General features: G+C 39.6%; 1 protein-coding gene across 4 annotated transcripts in view; it reads right to left on the bottom strand.

Annotated features, from left to right (window-relative positions):
- Positions 1-14119, bottom strand: part of sptan1 (spectrin alpha, non-erythrocytic 1) — a 28341-nt gene extending 14222 nt beyond the window's left edge. For 3 of the 4 annotated variants that reach the window (XM_059526074.1, XM_059526075.1, XM_059526076.1), the window contains exons 1-27: positions 14071-14119; positions 8731-8970; positions 8235-8360; positions 7726-7866; positions 7346-7626; positions 7110-7254; positions 6767-6921; positions 6517-6652; positions 6236-6337; positions 5984-6121; positions 5744-5854; positions 5568-5645; positions 5279-5434; positions 4990-5194; positions 4666-4847; positions 4290-4533; positions 4078-4200; positions 3723-3940; positions 3393-3485; positions 3158-3292; positions 2906-3054; positions 2311-2370; positions 1698-1896; positions 1490-1594; positions 898-930; positions 733-768; positions 426-473 (exon numbers count right to left, since the gene is read on the bottom strand). In XM_059526074.1, coding sequence (XP_059382057.1) covers positions 426-473; positions 733-768; positions 898-930; positions 1490-1594; positions 1698-1896; positions 2311-2370; positions 2906-3054; positions 3158-3292; positions 3393-3485; positions 3723-3940; positions 4078-4200; positions 4290-4533; positions 4666-4847; positions 4990-5194; positions 5279-5434; positions 5568-5645; positions 5744-5854; positions 5984-6121; positions 6236-6337; positions 6517-6652; positions 6767-6921; positions 7110-7254; positions 7346-7626; positions 7726-7866; positions 8235-8360; positions 8731-8970; positions 14071-14100 — 3669 coding nt within the window. In that variant the 5' untranslated portion in view covers positions 14101-14119. The remainder of the gene's footprint in view (positions 1-425; positions 474-732; positions 769-897; positions 931-1489; positions 1595-1697; positions 1897-2310; positions 2371-2905; positions 3055-3157; positions 3293-3392; positions 3486-3722; positions 3941-4077; positions 4201-4289; positions 4534-4665; positions 4848-4989; positions 5195-5278; positions 5435-5567; positions 5646-5743; positions 5855-5983; positions 6122-6235; positions 6338-6516; positions 6653-6766; positions 6922-7109; positions 7255-7345; positions 7627-7725; positions 7867-8234; positions 8361-8730; positions 8971-14070) is intronic. The other variant, XM_059526077.1, reaches the window with a different exon arrangement.
- Between the last annotated feature and the right edge of the window lie 1696 nt (positions 14120-15815).

Here is a 15815-nt window from a genome sequence, read left to right as displayed (position 1 = left end):
TGCGTCATACTTTGCTCTTCATATCAGTAGCAAAAGTAAAAGTATGGGTGAGTGGCATGAACAGAAGGGCTACAACATTAAAGCAAATAGGATAAGTGATGACAGTTAACAAATATAGAAAACTTGGGTGGGTGCATCAGCCACAAACTGAAAAAAAGGATTAATGCATTCTAGAATGGCTATTTTACCTCCACCAAAACATATGGAGTGAAAACATAAAGGAGTTATTTCAAATGGTTGACACAGACTCATGAATGGAAACAAAGGTTGATGGTCAGTAATAGGACAGGGAACAAGAGACCATGGTAAGAGCAAAAGACCACCACCATGAGTTAGTCCTTCAGGTACACGGGGCACAATGCACGATTTAGTGGGATTGGTTGAGGGAAGATTTAAAGATTGAAACTAAGAACCTAGAATCTTACCTTAATAGTATTAAAGTTGGCCGTTGTTTGAACAGCCAAGCGAACAGACTATATTGAGTAAAAAACAGAGAGAGGACAGGAAAAGAACAGAAAAACACACCAGTCAAGAGAATGTCACAAAAGGAGTTACAAGAACCAGACTGCTCTTGTTGCTTTGTAATCACAGTCACCAAACACCTCTGTGGATGACATACTGGTCAAACAAGACCCTGCATAAAAACTACACATGCATCAATATCAATGCCCCAAGTTTAAACAGTGTAATAGATTAGATTAAAAGCATTTCAAATTCAGCATGCTATATTACCTTCCATGGAGATGCACCTTTGGAATCTGCTTCATCCTGTGAAATATATACAGTAAATAAAAAGAATCAGTTTAATTTAGTAAAAAAAAAATATTCATGTGCATGTTTCATGCAGATATCCCAACTGTTGTTGAGACAAGTTAAATGGTATTAAACAACAATGACCTTGCCAGGAGCTGAGCCCAGCATATCTACTTGCTGATGGAGGGATGAAGAGGAGGTGTGATGAGGGAGTGTAGGGTCGGAAGGAGAAACGGAAAAAATAGGTAAAATCACCAAATCTATAAATCTCATACATTCAGGCATATAAATAAGAATACTACTCTGATGTATACTCTCCAAAGTTAAATGTAAGCATAAAATTGATTAGTGGATTGACAAAAAAATCTAGAAAACATCATGATGTATACTACTGTCAAAAAGTTAGATAAGATTTTTAAGTTCTAGAAAGAAATATCTTATGCTTACCAAAGATACATTTATATGAACACAAAAAATACAGTAAAAACATTAATAATGTAAAATATTGATATTGAAAAATACTATTAGAAACTATTAGAAATCAATATAATATGCTGAAGAAACATTTTTTTGCATATATTATGTACTGCCTAATATTTATGATTAATTATGTCTTCACAATAGCTTTTTAGACATTCAATGCATGTTGGCAAAGAAAAAAAATTGACCCCATACTTTCAATGGCAATGTATGTTTAATTATATTCACTGTGTGTGTTCAGTGTTTTTCTTCATACCTGGGCCTGCATGACAGGAGCCTCTTCAGCCATCAGTCCTTCAGACTCCAGCTCAGATGCCACCTTGTTTATATCCCTCAGCCGAGATTCATTTGCTTTCAGATCCTAGCAAACATTAAAAAAATCAGCGAGTTTAGAATCAGTGAACACTTATTAGCCAATGCTAGCATCCAGTGATAAAGGAGTCATAAATGTATGAGAAACATACCTTCTGGAAGTCATCAAACTTCTTCTGCAGCACTTCCACTTGCTCCAGATCAGAGCCGACCTCCTCATTAGTAAGCGCTGATTCTTTCTCATTGATCCACTGCTGCAGCTCGTTCGCCTCACGGAAAAGCATGAACTTCTTGCAGCTCTTCTCCAGCATGTCTTTCCTCTTTTCTCCCAACTCTTGCAGTGTACCATACCTAAGAGGAGAGATCGGAGACTTTAATGCAACTCCCACCTCAACACTGGGACTGAAACATCTCTTTCAAGGAGAGGAAACACAAGCTGGAAACACGGACAGGGGTTCATCTAACAGCGAGAAATCTGCATAGTCAGTAATCGAAAATGCAGAGTGAAACATCTAGACACCAACTCTATGAAAGGAAAAGCTCAGAATGACAACATCCTCAGAAGAGATGTGAATGTCTATCCCTTGATGGAATAGAAGAGGAGGAAGAATGAGACAATGATATGATGGACAGAGAATGATAGAATTACAAAAGACCTAAAGCATGAGAAAAACAGCGAGATGGATGAGGGGGAATGTGGATGAACATTTTGCAATGATGGAGGCTTCTTTGATCAAATAAATGACATTGGTCGGGCCTACTCACAGTTCCTCCACCTGCTTCATGCGTACAGATACGCTGCACACCTCCTTGGTGACCACAGACCTGCCACGGGGCAGGGCAAGCAGACACATGCAAGCATTTCAGTTAAGAAAGAAAGAAAACAAGAAAGAAAGGAAAAAGAGGAGTAACGAGGGGTCAGAAACATTATTAAGAGTTAGTTTTTAACAGATGCCTTATTTGAGCTGCAAACTGCAAGTAAAGATGCAAAGATCTTAAGAGGCTTTGTGTTAAAAAGAAATGATTTTGATGCAATGTAAATAGTAAGGTTGAAAATAATTACAAAAATGTTCACATAAGGGCCATCAATCAATTAAAATTATGAATTAATATTTCTTAAAATTTCTGGGGAAACAAATTTTTTGTCTTTGTGAAACAAATCTTTTTTAACATTATAAATGTATTTACTTTCACTTTTGATCAATTTAATGAATACTTGCCGAATTAAAATATTACTTTTTTCTTTCAAAAAAAGATTATTTCTGACCTCAAACATTGACAGCCCGAATGCATTTAAGACAAAGTAAGAAGTCTGCCTTCAATCATCTCAATGAAAACTAAAAAGTAGAATGACTCTTACTGATTGTCAATCTGCTCCTGTCGCAGAGCAATGCTGCCCTGTTCATTTAGCAGATTCTCACGAGAGGAAGATTGAGTCGGGTCCAACTTCTTCACGTACGCTGCGGGAACAAAGCCCTGCCTGTCATTCACTTCCACTTTCCACCAATCCTGAGAACAAGATACAGATATATATTACTTACATAAGTCCAAGCACTCATCTAGATTCAAACTGGCATGCTAAGTAACACATATAGTGTGCCCTATCAATTACCTTATTGGTGCTGTTGAGCAGAGTGAGGATGTCGCCCTTCTTCATGGTGACCTCACGTGGACTCTTCTCCTGGTAGTCATATAGAGCAAGAACCAGCTCCTTGCCGGTCTCATCATCAGTGGGGGCCACTTGTTGCTGTTGATTAAATCAATGAAATTTTAATTTCCATAAATTGTAAAGGTTTTACGTGTTATTTCCTTTTGGTCAATGCAAAAGAGTTGTTATGTGATCTTACTCTGCAGGCCTCAGCTTGTTCTTTTAAGGCCTGGATGCTGCTGCCATACGCACTCAGATCAGACATCAGTGCCTCATGCTTCTTCAGCAGAGCCTGTAAATGATAACACTGACATTTTAGAGCCATCCACTTTTTTTATACAAAACTGCGATGACTGCGATGAGTTTAGTTGTGCCAATTAAGCAGGTTAAACATCTTATTATGTATGAGGGATGCTACATGAAATTATTATATTTGCCTTACATTGCATTTTTTGCTCAAATATTAGTAGAAATGCAATATAACATTTTAACTAATTTCATTCTAGATCCAGCCCTCTTTCTTGTTTACCTCTGCAGAGTCTTCATCCTTGCCGTAGTCGGTGCTTCCAACAATGGGCTCCTTCTCTCTCATCCAAGACTCAGCCTCATTGGCATCAGCAAAGTACTGCTGAGCTTGAAGGGAGTCCTCCAGATCCTGTCTACGCTGGGCCGCTTTCCCCTTAAGTCCATCCCAACGATTGTGCAGCTCTTCCAGCTTAGCTTTCACCTCCTCCCCTGCAAAGTGACCTGAAATTTAGAAAAAAAAGCTTTTATTTCCATGAATATTTCAAATGTATTGTTTCTTCTTAATAATGACTAAAGGTATTCTGAACTGATGCCTAATAGAAAGTCAGTCTTATAAGAGTGCAAGAGTTAAATATTACCTTCTTCAATCATGGCCTCCCCCTTCTGAGAAACAGCCTTGATTCGGGGTTCATGCCCAGAGATTTCCGCCTGCAGAGCCTGGTGTTTCTTCAGAAGGTTCTGGACTCCAATAAGGTCTTTTCCTGAGAGAGTACGAGAAAATAATTTTTTTAAGAATATCAACAGTTTATAGTCATTTCAGATTTCATTCATGCAATTTAATCACACTAACCCCTGTTGGTGGAGGAAGCAATGGGTTCCTTCTCTCGGATCCAGGTCTCCTCATCTTCCACATCCCTGAAAAGCTGTTGAAGGCGCAGAGAGTCTGACAGCTTCTGTTTGCGGGCGGCCATGGGCTCCTTAAGAGCCTCGTAGCGTGCCACCAGAGCCTCTTGTTTTTTGCGGATGTTATCAGCATCAAAATGGCCAGCCTCCTGGAACTGCCTGGCCTGAATAGTAATGCCATCAATGCGGTCCTGTAAAGAGGAGAGTTCAGATGAATGAGTTCAGATGTTAAAAAACAAACACTGCTACCTGCACAGAATCATACAAGAAACAGTGTAAATGTCTAATATCAGTTACTTTGAAAATCATTCAGACGTTGTTACCTGGTGAGCAGCAACATCAGCCTCCAGCAGAGCATGTTTCTTCTGAAGGTTCTGGACGCTGGTCAGGTCTTTGCCAAAGTCATCAGAGGCTAGGTGTCCCTCCACCTCATACAGCCACAGCTCGATGTCCTCTACATTACGGTTGAACTGCTGCTGCTGGTTCGCTTCACGCAACTTAATCCCTGAATGAGTAAATAACGTGATATCGCTGAAAAATCTGCCTTTTGTTTCATAATTACCAATAATAAATCAGATAAACATAGTTTTTAACTACAGACAACTGTCTCTTCCTGTGAAATAGGCAGTGCTGTGCCATTTTCTTACCTTTGAGTTCAGTTGCCTCTAGAAGTTTCTTCCACTGAGAGCTGACCTCATCCATCCGGGTGGACATCTCGCTGGAGGCATAGTGTTTTCCATCAATCAGCTCCTGGCCTGACTTCTGCAGTGCATCAATGCGGCTCTGATTGGCAGATAGCTCAGCTTCGAAGGCCTGGTGCTTCTGTACCTTTCCCTGCAGGTTAGATGGGTCCTGATACAGAAGGAATAGAGGGTGAGAGTAAGAAGCAGATAAAAACAGTTGATTCCAAATGTGTAAAACTCTAGGACAACATACCTTGTAGGCCTCGTCAGTGGCAGTCTTCATTTTCTCATTGATCCAGCTCTTGAGTTCATCAGAGTCCCGGAAAAACTGCTGCAGATGGAAAGAGTCCTCCAGGGTGGCACGGCGAAACTGAGCGCGCTCGTGAAGAGCGTTGCGTCTGCTCAGCAGCTGAAGTAGAAAAAAAGGTGTTTAAGTCATAGTATTACCAGTGATTCAGCAATTCTGTCAGCAATAACTGAAGAGAGGAAAGTGCTTGCGGGGTTGGAATGAAGGACGTTTCAGGGTGCTAATCTCCACTTACTGCATCTCTGCGAGTGGCCACATCCTCCTTGGCGTAGTGATTGTTCTGGATCAGTTTGGTGGCAAATTCATCCAGGGCCTGTGTATTTCAGTATAGAATTAAAAAGAGAACGAAGTAAGATTTGTAAACCTGATTATAACAGGCCTTGCATTTTATGTCAAACTGTGATTTCTTACGGTGATCTTCTCTTCCTGGGCACTGAGGGATTTCTCAAAGTCTTCATGTTTCTTCAGAAGAGCTTCAACGCTGTCCAGAGAGTCACCCAGATCTTCATTCAGCAGGAAGGCCTTTGAGAAAATCCGTTTGAAATGTTTAAATATTTGCTCTCAGTTGTAAACAAATTTAAAGTGTTACACGATTCAGAGAAAGTATTTTGTCTGATCCTCATAATATGATAAGCCTAGATGAGTTATTACCTCTTGCTTGCTCATCCAGTTGTCAACCTGCTCAGTGTCTCTGTAAAAGAGCTGCAGGTCCATGCACTGCTCATACTGCTGCCTGCGTAGCTCCCACAGCTCCAAAAGAGACACCTTCTCTTCAGAAAGGATGCCCAGCTACACCATCAAACACAAAATGAGGGTCATTCAGATTCTCACTTTAGAATTAAAACTGCATGAATGATGATTTGAAAATAGCCTACAAAAACACAGGTCACAGGTCAGACACACCTTTTCCTTGACTTCCTCAGAAGCATAATGTCCGGTGTTCAGCAGAGCCTGCCCAGCCTCATCGGTAGATTTGAAACTGTCCTCATGAGCATCAATCTCACCCTGGTAAAACATTATGGTCTTTCAATGTCAAGCATCCTTGGAAGGGCAATACTATAAATTCAATACTGAATCGGCAAATCAGTTTTAAAAAAGAAAGAAAGGTTTAAGCTCCTATATTTACTAGCCAAACATAATTTTCCCATGTTGCTCTACTTATTTAGATTTTCAAAGTTCAATACCTTATGCTCCTGGTGGCGGTCAAGCAGGGCCTCCGCACCGGCCACATCGTTGGCCAGCTCATCTGCATTGATCAGAGCCTTCATCTCTGTCACCCAGCTGGTCAGGTCGCGGAAATCTGCAGTGAAGCGCTGCAGTCTGGAAGCAAGACAACCATGAGATCACAAGTTAGCACTGTGTAAACTGAATTTAAAATCTCAACCAATCAATTTGAAGTAGTGACCAAAAGCAAAAAGGTGTGTCTTAGCCTACCTGTAGGAGTCATTGAGCCGAGCATGTCGTTCAGCTGCCAGAGTACGGATCTGCTCCCAGTTGGTAATGAGTTCGTCTCTTTTCAGGTGGATCTGAGAGGCATTCTGGGGGTGTGTCTGCTGCAGACGGTCTGCCTCACCGCCAAGAGTGTTTACCTAAAGACAGAACAGAATCTCTATATCAAACAAACTGAATGACTGTACAATGCTTGCACATTCTGTTGTACATCTCTGCAACAAATTAAATGTACGTAAATAAAACAATAAAAGAATACGTGTATAAGTGTGATGGGCAGGTCTGTATTGAGGGACAGAAAAAGAGAGTTGGATATGCTGTGTCTGACCTTGTCCTCCAAGGCTGCCAAATCTCTTTCCAGGCCCTCGTGTTTCCGGAGCAGGGCTTGAACGCTGGCAAGGTCACGACCAAAATCATCAGATGCCATCAGTTGCTCCTTCTCCTTAATCCAGCTGATTGTCTCATCCACATCCCTGAAGGTCAGAACAGAACATTTCAGTGACTAAACACATGCAAACCAACCAATTTGTATAGTAGTGATTACAAATGTCTTGAATAACTCACCGGTTGAAACGCTGCACCTCAGCAGCTCCAAATAGCTTGCCCTGCCTTTGCTGAGCCAAACCCTTCAGCCTCTGCCAGGCAGCGTTCACCTCCTCCTGCTTCTTCAGGATGAGCTCAGCCTCGGGATGGTTCTCTTGGGTTAGCTTACCGGCTGCCTGGTTCACCTCATTCACACGCTCCTCGTGGGCCGCCAGGTCTGTCTGGAATTCTTCAAACTTCTTCTGCAAAACCTCCACATGCTCCAGGTCCTGGCCAAGCTCCTCTGAAGTGGCAATAGCTTCCTGCAATAAAATGTTGTTATTGTATCTTCAAATCTACTTGATGGAATTATACTGGAGTATCGGCCCAACGTATATATAGCGTAATATATGATTTCTCACCTTGTCACTGATCCAGTCCAGGGCATCCTCACACTCACGAAGGTACTGCACCAGTTTCTGGGCCTGCAGGAGACGCACGCCCTTCTCTTTAGTCTTCTGCAGCAGCAGGTCCCACAGACGGTGAAGTTCCTCTAGACGGGTCTGAATTTTAAGAGGGGACGAAGACAGACAATTAGGATCAAAACATTACAAAAACATTATTCAAAGTCAGCTTGGACTGTAATAGAAACACCGAATAAGGAACTTGAGGTAGAATGAAAAGGAACACAGCACTCAGTTCTTTTAAGGTACATGCACTGTAAAACAAACTACAACAAATGAAAATTTCACAGCACTCAAGTACCTACTGGAATAAAAGCACCATAATTGACACTTTTTACTATTGGTCGCTGAGCGGTCCGGTAAGGCGTGAAAGACTGATCCATATAGGATAAAGTTAAAACACTATAAGTGTAACTTTTCTCCATTATGGAACTCTAGCATGTGGTATTAAACATAAAAAACCTTACTCGAATGGTTTCAGATGCAAAGTGGCTCTCAGATATCATGAGATTGCCAGTCTCGTCCAGTTTAATGATGGCCCCAGCGTTAGCCTGCACCTCTGCCTCAAAGGCTTGATGTTTCTGGAGCTTTCCCTAAGAGATGGGGTGAAAATGCTATATGAGAGCAGATTTTTATTAATAAACACTGTATATTGTGAAAATTCATTACTCATGAGAAGTTTCCAACTCTAAGACCACAACACAAGTCACAAAACAAATGTCATAAGTCACAACACAAACCTTGTGACCAAAGTCACTGCATGCATGTGTTCATTCACTGAATTCAGCTATTATAACAATCTGATGACTCTATAAAGTAATTCACTGCTGATTACAGCAGACTGACCTAGCCGAGGAATTTACAGCTTAAGGGAGGAGTCACTTCAAGAACATAGGTGACAGCTCATTTTTAACTAAATGTGATTTCAGAAAAGGCACTTATGAAGCTAATTTTTACTCTCACCTGTAAGTTACTGGGGTCCTTGTAGTTCTCATCAGAGGCGATCTGTAGCTTCTCTTGGATCCATTTCTCAAGCTCATCTGCATCTCGACGGAAGAACTGGAACCGGTAAGAGTCCTCGAGTTTCTGTCTGCGCACAACAGACAGCTCCTTGAAGCGACGGTACCGGTCAAGAACCTGCTGACGTCGCTCCTGGATGTCATCGGCTGACTCCAGAACTTTAACTCCACTGATATCCATTTTCTAAAAGAGGTGAAAAGATAATGAATAAATCTCCAAATTTCCAAGTCCTTCCACATGAAGGCTTAGTAAGCATAAGCAATGGCCAACAGCTGAGCACATGGGGGGCCCGGCGGAAATTCCTAACGCTTCTGAGCAAACCGTCACAAAGAGAGTGCTGCCATCAGCCTCCCACTGACACTAAACACAACTCCCATCAATCCAAAGCTACATTCACCCCAATCCAACGGCATCTGTCCCATACTGTCAGTGGGGAGGGGGTTGTGTGACTTCAGCTGTATTCGAGGGTGGTGGGGACGAGGTTATGCTCTTTTTCTACGAATAGTGTACCATTTAATGATCCAGAACTGATCCGTTCTAGAACAGTTGTCACCACAAAACTGCTAACGTCAGAGGTTGGGGGATGGACTAATCTCAACAACATTGTTCTGATGTGAAACAAAACTAAACTGCTCTCATTATAAGAAGAAACACTGAAAAATGACTCAAATTATTCAAAAAAATCTTTAATCTTGTAAATAAAGACCATTATGTGTCGTGTTTACTGTAATCAGGTAATATAAAGACAAAAGCTGTTGAGTCAGGAGAATAGTAAGCGCATTCTCAAAAATGCTTGCTGATTTTGAGCGCCAGAATAAATGGATTTCTAGGAATGCAGGGTCAAGTTTTTGGTCCATTTCAGAAGAGTCTAAGGATAGGATAATAAATATCCTGTTAATGCAGTCAGACACATCTGGCTCAAATCAAAATGATCTTCAAAAGTGGTGATAAAAAGCTAACAAAGAGTAGAATAATTCACTTCACACATGCGTGTGAACATCTGGAGCTATTCCACACGGACGTGTGAACATCTGAACATTCTTCATCTGTTTTAGAACTAACATGGCAACTTTTTAACCCTTGTGAGGATTATTTTGTTATTTATTTATTCGTCTAATGATAAAGGTTATTTTCTTGACCAGAATATTGTAATTTAAATTACAATAATAATATAAAAAAAAAACTGTAAGAATTTAAAACACTAGGCATTATACTCTTCTCTTCCTGTTGTTCCAAACAAAAGACACTACCAAAAACATGCACCTTGTTTATAGGAGACACAAGACAAAGCTCAAAATATCAGACATGTTTGATATCCTTCAACTGTGTGGAATTGAAGTCTAAACCTAAAAAATGAGTCTGTGCCCATCATACACTACGTGATTTTCTGTGAAATCTTTAAACTCTAACTACCCAAAACCTTCAGATTAGCAATGACCTCCAGCAGCTACAGTGTTGCTTAGTCCAGACTTTAAATTGGTGCCAAAATCATGTAGTGTATTCCAGCCTTAACTATATCCAAAACTACATTATGGTTTAATATTTAACAGAAACTGTAAAACCTTTCCCTTGTTAAAAACATTCATTAAAAAGCTTTTATTTTTAAATAAAATCTTTAAGCCAATTCAATTACCACATATATCTATGATTTTATTCAACAATAGCATTATTGTGTGACTTCATATGAATGTGGTCTGACAATCACATGGTGTGCTCCATTTGCTGAAGCAAATCCATCATAGGATGCATTTAGAAAAGGGTTCAGGCTAATCCAAGCTCAGGAAAACTAACAAAACAGCACTTTAACAATTTGAAGAGGGACCAGACTATGGAGTCAGCCATGTAATGCACTGTCAGCCTGGATCAATACAGTCTTTTGTTCTGCAGGCCAAAACTACCAACTTTTCACTATAACCCTCTATGCACGTACGTAGAATTAATAAAATAAAGATGGTGGAACAAGAGCAAAGAGAATATCATGCTTAATATAAAAGAGACAAGTCTCATGAAGTTTGATATTAACTGCAGGAGAGGAGCCCTGTACAAAACATCCACTTGATATAATGACAGAAGGATGGAAAAGAGAAAGCAGATGAGGAAGTGATTAGCTAATGGCTGATCCATTAGTGAGGTCCTTGACTCAATCATAACCTCTTAAAAAAGCATAAAACATCCAGATGAGAAATGTGATGAATGACTGATGATCTAATGCACAGCTTGTGCTCTACTGTGAATATGTCCTGTTTTTGTCCAGATCAGCTGGACGCATTCCTCCCTTCCCCCTACCCTGCCTCTCCCAAAATGATCCCTTCTCAATGTCCGCTTAGATCAGACAGGGGATTTCGACCAGCTCAGCTTGGTTTTACTCAGACAGCTCTGCATGGATAGATGTCATGACCACGCATCTGTACTGTTAAATTAAGCTGGCAAATGTGCGTCGGGAAAATTCCAATAAGCCACACCCATACACAGATCAAAAGTCAGCAGATGTCAACCCATAATGAGTCTTTAATAAACATGAACTATCAATATCTTGGTTGTGATGTTTTTCAAAATGCTAAAGAATGAAATAAAAGAGTCGCAAATGAAAATCCCCAAAAAAGTAATAAAACTCACCAGAATATAAAGCTACGTGTTCACAAGGGTTTCACTGCAGTCCAGCTGTAGCAACAGATAGCACCTCTAAATGCGACTGCGTACTAGTGATAACACAAACTCACACGTTCTTCTCCCTCCCTGTTCCTCTCTATCATTTGTCTGCTGCTTCTAAATCCAAATGAATACAGCAGTCCAGTGGCACTCTGGAATGTTCCCTTCTTTTCCCCACACGCTTGTTCATTGAGCAGAGTGCTTCAGTAACTGTCTCTCACATTCCCAACACATGATGACACAGGCAAAGTCCAACCTCTCGCCCTGCTGCAATACAGTGGCCATTTATGATTTATGAACAGGTAACCATTACAAGAGCTTTAAGATATGACATGCTGAAAACCATTTTATGCTCTTGAGGTTTGTGTAATAAAAAAAACACTCAGTAAAACCAACCATCATGTTATAGTCACACTAAAAACCATTATGGTCAAAACCACAGACCACAAACCAAAAAAGGAAGAGAAGTCAACGGAATAAACAAATAAAAACATAAATGAACCAACTTTTGGAAATTTACAATATATTGGAATTGCATTTGTTATATATAATAGTGATTTAAAATAATATATCAGTATTTGTTGACACTGGATACAATACTGCTTTGTGGTCAATGGTCAATCAGGTCAGTCAGGACTCTCTAATAGCATCAAGGCTCCTATTCGCGCTTTACCCTGAAAATATGGTTGTCCTGACAGACATTCGTAAGATTCTCTTGGAGAAGATCTAGGAAATTAACCACAAGCCTGAAGGTGACACAGATTTTCAAAGCAGTATTCAGAAGACATCTGTGTGAAAAAGAACCAACCAGGAAAACTAGAACATGAAAGTGAGTCAATCATGAAGCTGCATTGCTAAAGAGATCAGATTCTTATCAGATCACAGGTGACATGAAAAATGAAGTGATGCAATAAGACACCTATTTCCTCAAGTGTTCATTTTTCATAACATGGATACCATACTCCAAACATCAGTGTTCAGCTCAAGTGAAGCACTTATTAAATGCACTCCCACTATCAAGCTGGGAATACTGAGAACTGAAAGCCTGGAAGTTTCCATGGTAACACAGCTGTATCCGAGAGAAGCTGACGTCTGAATGGGCGGATGGAGGCCTAAGGAATTTAGAGGAAATGGGTGGGTTGTCTACAAGGATTTAGCTTGGCTAATAGTAGCTGTTTGAAGAGACCAAAAAGCTGAAATAACAGCGATACAGATACAGATAAAAGCGCCTATATATTATTTGAACCCTTACACTTAAAGAATTTAGCATTACATCACTTGCTCAACAATGCATTATCTGCAGTAAATGGATGCCGTCAGAATGAGAATTTAAACTCACAAAAATCCGATAATAACATCACAACAATCTACAAGTAATCCACATGACTGCAGTCCATCAATTAACATCTTGTGAAATTAAAATGTGTTTGTTTGTAAGAAGTACATTTCTTATATTTTTACTGTTAACCATTGCTTCTCAGGAATTTACCAATCCATAATCCATAACAACACTTCCTCCAGGGATCAAAATCCACCAACATATTTGTTTAGAACTGTTTTGGACTGTTTTCACATATAAACGGTGCTTGATCTGTACATATTTATCTCCTGATTCAGACAAGATTACCTTCACACTGGAGAAACCAATATTATGGATGGAGGACTCGTATTTTACCCAGATGTAGTGGTTTGAAGTAAAAAACAAAACAAATAAAAAGAACATCTTGGGAAATTTATTACGAACTATTATAACTACTACAATATTTTTTTTCAGTTCATTATGACTGTCATTATGATGGTACCCATTCACATGGTGAGCAGGTGATGTGATGCTGAATTTCTTCAAATCTGTTCTGATGAAGAAACAAACTCATCTATATCTTGAACGACTGAAAGGTAAGTTACTTTTCATTTTTGAGTTGACTAAACCTTTAAAGCATATCCTGTTAAAAACGACTTTATTGAATAAGAGTTGAAAGCTAAATTAACCTTGAGAATGACAATGCACTGAAATTGGGTCCATCTTAAAAAATGCAATATTTATGATTATAGTCTGCTGCAGGGAAAAAAGGTTCTCCCATCACAGCTGCCATGGATCAAAACATCACACTCAGTCAGATTTTATATGACTTAATCCATGGCAGCATATCAACTATGCTTCATCATGCAGAACACACCCACACAAACCATGCAACAAACACACAAAATCTGAAATATAAACCAGCATTTCCATGCATTATATATAAAAGAGCATCCACAGACCTCAAAAATATCCTCCTGTCACATATCCAACCACTTACATTCAGTTCAGGTAAGTGCGATGATGCTTCTTAAGATGATGATGAGTGCATGAGTATGCAGAAAACAAAACCTCTCTTTGACTGCATTTGTCTAACAATCTCCTCTGCCTCTCGCTGCAGTGCAGACAAAAGCATCAGCGCTGCAGTGACAGGCCTGTGTGGGGCGATAGCCAAGGTAGAGCCCAGCCCATGCGTCTCTCTTTTCCAGAGAATAAGGAGAAAAACACTTCAAACTGTTTTTCCCCCTTCCTACATTGACAAATTTCAGTTTATCTTCTCATTGCTACTACACAGCAAACCAGGGCAGATACACACACAAACTCACATATTTTACCTTCAGTTTGGGTTTAAGAAACTTGGACATGGTAACAGGTGTCGCAGGGGTGGCTCCAAGGCGTAATGTAAAACAACATTATTGGTTAAAACTAGGGCTGCATGATTAATAGTATTTTAATCATGATTTCTGCTCCTCTCAATTAATCAATCATGAACATCTGCAATATTGGACAGCTGGATTTATTTTTCCTAAAAAAAATGTACCTTCTAGAAATTCTTCTCAAACAGAAGTGGCATACAGCCAGTCTGTGTTCCTTAAAGAGGCCGAAGTGCCATTTGATGCAAACCTACAAATTTTGAACTGTATTAAATCCAAATATGAATCTCTTGACTACATTGTTTGTGAATGTGGTTGCAGAATAAATGCAGCTATGCAATCCCTTTGCTAAAATACAAATACTTTGATGTTGTAATATAAATGCCATAATATCATTTGGTTTTATTAAAGTTAATATTAGGAATTTCACCCTTTTAACCTTTTTAAAAAAGGTTTTACCAGTTCATAATTTATTCAGTGTGTTAATGTACATATGATAAATATAATAATTCAGGAAAAAATGGTAAAGGTACTGTGTATATGTTAACATTTTCTGGAATTATGTGCAATAATTCTTATCAAATGTAAAAACAACTAAAATCTCAAATAAGAACAGTCATGATTAAAAATCACAATCATTTTTGAGGAAAATAATTATGATTATATGGTTAACCATTATCGTGCAGCCCTGACATAAACCATTTAATACAATCAAGGTCTGGTTAAATTCAGGCCTTTTTGAGCCAGGGTAGAGCATGCAGTATTACATCGGCTCAAGCAATAGCACAACACAGACCACAGGAAAGAGACCATCTGAATGATACATGTCAAAGTGACAGAATAGACCTGAATGCAAAATAAGGGTGTCCCTTAGAGCCTGGTAAATAAAGTAGACCACTTCAGGCAGGTTTGTGTTACACCAGGATGCAATGTGAAACCAGAACAGACAATGGCACAACACACAGCCTTTGGACTGTTTTCTATCAGCATTACAAGGCATCAACCTAAGGCAACAGTAACTGGTCTCTGAATAATATCTGCGTCATTATAGACACAGGGCTGCTATGAATTCAATAATCAGGAGTTGTTTTGTTTGTTTATTTCAGTAGCACCATAATGACCTGCACCAACTAATTTCAACATCAGGATTGTTGCAACAGCTTGAACCAAGAATATTTCTAAAATATGGTTGATTTAAGCAGCTACTTGCCTTATTTATATGCAAAAACTAACTGCAAAACAAAAGAGGGGACCCTGACGCTTGGGAGGGGTCTACTAAAATAGTTACACAGCTGCACAACGGCAACATGTCCCAAAGGAAACCCCCACCCTCCCTTACGAAGACCCTGCATGTTATGAGTTACGTTATGAGAAAGAAGACCACACCCTTTGAAAGATTCTCAAACATTTCAGAATGCATGCCATCAGCCTTTGAAGAAACAGGATGAGGAGAACAATGAACATTGATGTATTTGTTTCCGAAACACACTAGACTGTGTACACTGTTGTAAAGAGACCAACAAAAGTGTTAAATTCCAGATGCTGATATGAGAGGCAGTGCAAGGTTATTTCATAATGCGCAGTTGCACAGAGGCACCAGATCTGAAAATAGGCCTCAAGTTGCTGATTAAGGGCAACTAAATATGTAACTGGAAAAGTCATATTATTAGAGATATGGCTTTTAGGTCTCATAGAGATTAGTTTCT

Source organism: Carassius carassius, chromosome 36 (assembly GCF_963082965.1).
Source record: "Carassius carassius chromosome 36, fCarCar2.1, whole genome shotgun sequence".
Lineage (NCBI taxonomy): Eukaryota > Metazoa > Chordata > Actinopteri > Cypriniformes > Cyprinidae > Carassius > Carassius carassius.
Note: the sequence above shows the minus strand (reverse complement) of the source record. Positions and strands in the feature narration are given on the sequence as shown.